We start from the raw sequence: 4,574 nt of genomic DNA, 5'->3' as shown, positions 1-4,574 counted from the left end.
GAAAAAATACTCATGCAGAATAATATATGATTTTATATAATTCTAAATAATCATGCCTGAATTTCAAAATGGTCACGCAAGATTATATATAATCACTCATATAATCATGTACAATTTGTACGACATAATACATGATTGCATATGTAATCATGCATGGTCACATAAAATCATATATGATTTCATATGAATTAGAAGACCTCTGTCTTGTTGTCACATATAATCATGCGTAATTAGGAATGATTGCACAGAGATATGCATATGGTCACATAAAGTCATGTATGATTTTGTATGAATAGAAGAATTTTGTTTCGTTGTCATGCATAGTCATATGTGGTTATGTGTGATTGCATATAAGAAGCATGCATGGTCATGTACAATCATGTATATATAATTCTTATCAATAGACAAAATAGATCCATGAATGAAGAAACTTCGATCTACATCCCAATGAGCAAACAATATTTTTTAAATGTTTTTTAAATGTTCTTTCAATAAAAATGTTTTCATATTTTATTTAACTAATATATTGACATTTTTCTAGGTGCATTCTTATTTAAATGAATAATAGAAAAGTTATTCTAGATGCTATTCCGCATTTGTGAAAATAATAAAAACTATAATTTTATATATGTTTATATAAATAATATGTTTTAATTTTACATGTTTTATCAAATCAAGAGAGAGGGCTAATGCGAGTCAATCGCTGTTGTTTTTTTTTTGATAACGTATATTGACCTGATCTATCAGTTATATGTACACACGCATTAGTATAAAGTGTTTACAGCTCACGAAGGATCTTTGCAAGCAATCTCAAAAGTTAAGCATCGTTCACCAGAGTCACAACTTGGATGGGTGACCGCTCAGGAAAAAAATTCTTGAAATTTTTTTTATTGAGAAAAATGTTTTATAAAATGTTTTGCTGATGAAGATTCTACTTGGATAATATTTACATAAAAAAGAACGTGGATTCCACGTATTTGTTCTCATTGGGTATACAATTATACATGATCATATGTAATCATGTATAATAATGCATGAACAAATGTGATTATTCAGATAAAATCCATACATGATGATGCCTAATTGCATGTGGAACGTGCATGATCTTGTATGATCATATATGACTTTTTTCCTAGGATGTCATCTGTTTTTTAATAAAATTTTGAAATAAAATAATCTTATAAGTAAAATATAATTAAAATTTTGTTATATACTATTTAAAATTACATTAAATTTAATGAAACATTAAAATCATGGAAATTTCATAAAAATTTTTCTATCATATATTTGAAGAAAAATTTCAGTGGACTAATACGACTTTATTAAGCTATGAATTATGTTAGTGTAAGTTACAAACTTACAAAAATTTACAACAGAAAAAAAGAGTTAGATTATACTCTTTTATATATATTCTTGTGTATATGATTTTATACATAAAAGTTTTTTGAATTAAGAGTACTGATTCCGTTCTGTAAATTAATATTAACCTTTCAATATCATCTTTTTTATTTGATAACACACTCATTACATATAACATTATACATTTTGTAAAATAACGTTATTTCATTTTACGACGAAAAGTGTGTACATGGAAATGAAAAAATATAATGACTCAATATGTATTACACGAAAGAGACGACTTTTCTAATTGTAAGATAAATCACATACATTGCATGATTTTGGTATGTATGGTGATGATGGTATGCAAAATCGATATAAAGATGAGGAATCATCGCAGTCCGAGCTATAATTGTTGACATTTACCATGTCATTTTCTGCAGGGGACATTGTAGAGACACAAAGAGTTTTAATCTTCTCATTTTTGTTACATGGTAAATTTTGTCTTTGAACTTGGTAAGCTTTATCATAAACTAATCTACAATACGCAGCCAGCGCCGCCTCTCTCGCTTGATCTGTGCAATAGAATTTTCTAAGAGCAATCTCCACGTCACCCAAATCGGTCAGCTTCAATAATGCGGCGCGACCTGGTTCGCAAATAGGATACAATTTTGTCATGCATTCGGGTCTACCCATGCAATCCCACATCATGCATCTATCTTGTAAACCATTCCTCTTGATGCACTCACATCTATACATTATGCTCGCCCGAAAATCGAAGTATTTACATGGTTTAAGAGACTTCTGTAATATTTCGTCATTCAACATAATATATATTTCATTAATAACTCAAGCAACGTGCGATTTTAAACAATGTAAAATAAGTAATGCATACTAAATTATTAAGGAAGTTTACCACGTTGTAACGCTCATTTTTTAGAAGATTTAGAAGATTTTTAGAAACTTTTTTTCTAGAAAAATGTCTAAATATTTTTAAAACTTATATTCTTCCTATATAATGGAATATTAAAAAATACACACACATAAACACACACACACACACACACATACAAACGTGCGCGCGCGCGTGTGTACATATGTATGTGTGTATGTGTATAAATATATATATATATATATATATATATATATATATATATATATGTTTACGTAATTATAGATGTTTACTCATTTTGTCAAAAAAATTTCTAAAAATCTAAAATTAGTGCAATAAAGCGTAAAACTCTGCTAATATAAGTCAAGGCTTGTACAATCTGTTGGAAAACGGAAATACTGAAAAATATACTAATATTTTAATTGACAATAAAAACTCACGCAGAGAGGTAGAGTACGTAAGGATAATTCTGCAGGACAGCATACTACAGGTGGACTCGATGGCTCATCCCATTCACATGGTTTTCTACAATATACAACTCCAATAAAACATCTTTATTTATCATTTACTACCGAGTCAAATAATCTTACTTTCTATCCATTGAGCTGATTAAACATTTTAATCGAGCTAGTAATTCGCGTCTCCTATCACAATTTGGATTTTTACCATCACAAGGCATTTTTTTCCTCCAAATTTTATAGTGTTCAGTATTGGTAAACTTCTTGTAATTAGATTTTTAGCTTTTTCTTTTTTTTTATATTTGTGTTTTCATTTTAATATTAATATACGTGAAATATACGTCAAATTTGGAAATTTGTATATAAATATGATAGTGTCAACTAAAAATTTTTTTAAATGTCATAATTGAACATAACTGTTAATTTACCATGTAAACATCGAGTTTCCTAGCAACTATGTTTAGAGTTACTACATACTACACTTTCTGTAAAGGCTCATTTATACGTATCGTAATGTCTAAATACTGTACGACAATTGTAAGGGTGCGATTACATGGACTGAAATTTATCCTGTAATACGTATATCGCGTAATTAATCAACTTTTAAAAGAGACTCAACATTAAACGCGGAACGCCTCTGATTGGTTACGCGATATGCATTACGAGATAAATATTAGTCTATGTAACCCTTATGCTCATCGCATTAGCAGACGAAAGCTTATCGTTCAAATTGAACCAACTTTAACTATGAAACCTTTACAATACAGTTGTTACGGTGTTATGACACTATAGACCAATTAAAGAAAAGAATACATAGTTTTTTTCTCCTCTGATTAATCCATTGTAGCATCATTAACGACTGCTTAATTGTAAACGCTTCGTTATAATTACAATGCTTGTTTGGCATTACGGATTGTCTGTTTCGCTATTAGCTGTTCACATTAAGATTTTGTATACAGACAATGACCGCTTTCCAGATAAGACACGTTGTGTTACATTGTGTAAAGTGTTATATTGTGTAAAGTACTTGTTGAAGCGGAATTTAGTTTTATAGTGTAATACAAGACTGCATTATTATTTTCCATTCTTATTTTTATAAATATTAAGCGCATTTACATGTGATAGATTTATCTTTCAGGATAAACAAATTTTTCAGATTTGATGTTTAAATCGGTACTTTAATTTTTATAAATCGGAAATCCATAGGCTTATAGAAGTAAAAGATTACGTAACAAAACTTTGATCATAAGTTGAATTAATTGTAAATTAAACAGCATTTATATTTCACATAAATAAAGATTTATAAATCAAAATTAAATTTGATATATGTATATAAAATACTATTTATGTAAAATAATTATTTAAACAATTGAGTAACGACTCTTGAGATTTAACTAATAATCAATAAAGGCAAGTGAGAGTGAGGCGCGGTAATTGTTGCGCAAAGTTAATATATTTCTTAATCGTATTAACGGTTTTTACATTCGAACATTTCGACTCTCTTTGGAATCATCATCAGCAATACAATAATAAAAAAAATATTTAACAACAAAAAGCACATTTTTCTAATGAATTAATAGTCTAGTCATCGTCAATCCAATATGGTTGTCACTGCCAGTTTGTTGAATCTAAAGTGCAACTTTCTAAACATAATATGAGTAGCATAACTAACAAGGACAGTTTGCGAATCCGAAAATTCAAAAAATTCTAAAATTTTGTGTACACATAGAGAGTTCATCCGTAACACAAAAATAGTTTTTGTTCGTGCTTAATTTCAGTTTAAGAGGGTGAAACACCCTTTGAAAAAAATCGGTTTTTTTCTTTCACAGCAAATATCGTCAAAACTATAAGAGAGAAAAAAAATGTTCTGAATAAAAGTTGAATGG

At 28.7% G+C, this 4,574-nt stretch overlaps 1 protein-coding gene across 1 annotated transcript; it reads right to left on the bottom strand.

The window, feature by feature from the left end:
* Window positions 1–1,488: 1,488 nt before the first annotated feature.
* LOC105204496 (hypothetical protein) lies at window positions 1,489–3,096 on the bottom strand. The gene is made up of 3 exons (XM_011173584.1): window positions 2,821–3,096; window positions 2,671–2,755; window positions 1,489–2,142 (listed from the first exon to the last, which is right to left on the bottom strand). Exons 1-3 carry the CDS (start codon window positions 2,907–2,909, stop codon window positions 1,645–1,647), a joined length of 672 nt encoding a protein of 223 aa, XP_011171886.1. The 5' UTR covers window positions 2,910–3,096; the 3' UTR covers window positions 1,489–1,644.
* Window positions 3,097–4,574: the final 1,478 nt, after the last annotated feature.

The sequence above is a fragment of the Solenopsis invicta genome, chromosome 12 (assembly GCF_016802725.1).
Source record: "Solenopsis invicta isolate M01_SB chromosome 12, UNIL_Sinv_3.0, whole genome shotgun sequence".
Classification (NCBI taxonomy): Eukaryota; Metazoa; Arthropoda; class Insecta; order Hymenoptera; family Formicidae; genus Solenopsis; species Solenopsis invicta.
Note: the sequence above shows the minus strand (reverse complement) of the source record. Positions and strands in the feature narration are given on the sequence as shown.

Coding starts and splice junctions, on each gene's coding strand:
- LOC105204496 (XM_011173584.1), bottom strand. CDS start 2,909: ATGCCTTGTGATGGTAAAAATCCAAATTGTGATAGGAGACGCGAATTA. Junction 2,756..2,820: donor ATCAGCTCAATGGATAGAAA/GTAAGATTATTT, acceptor TGTATATTGTAG/AAAACCATGTGAATGGGATG. Junction 2,143..2,670: donor TACGTACTCTACCTCTCTGC/GTGAGTTTTTAT, acceptor GAAATATTACAG/AAGTCTCTTAAACCATGTAA.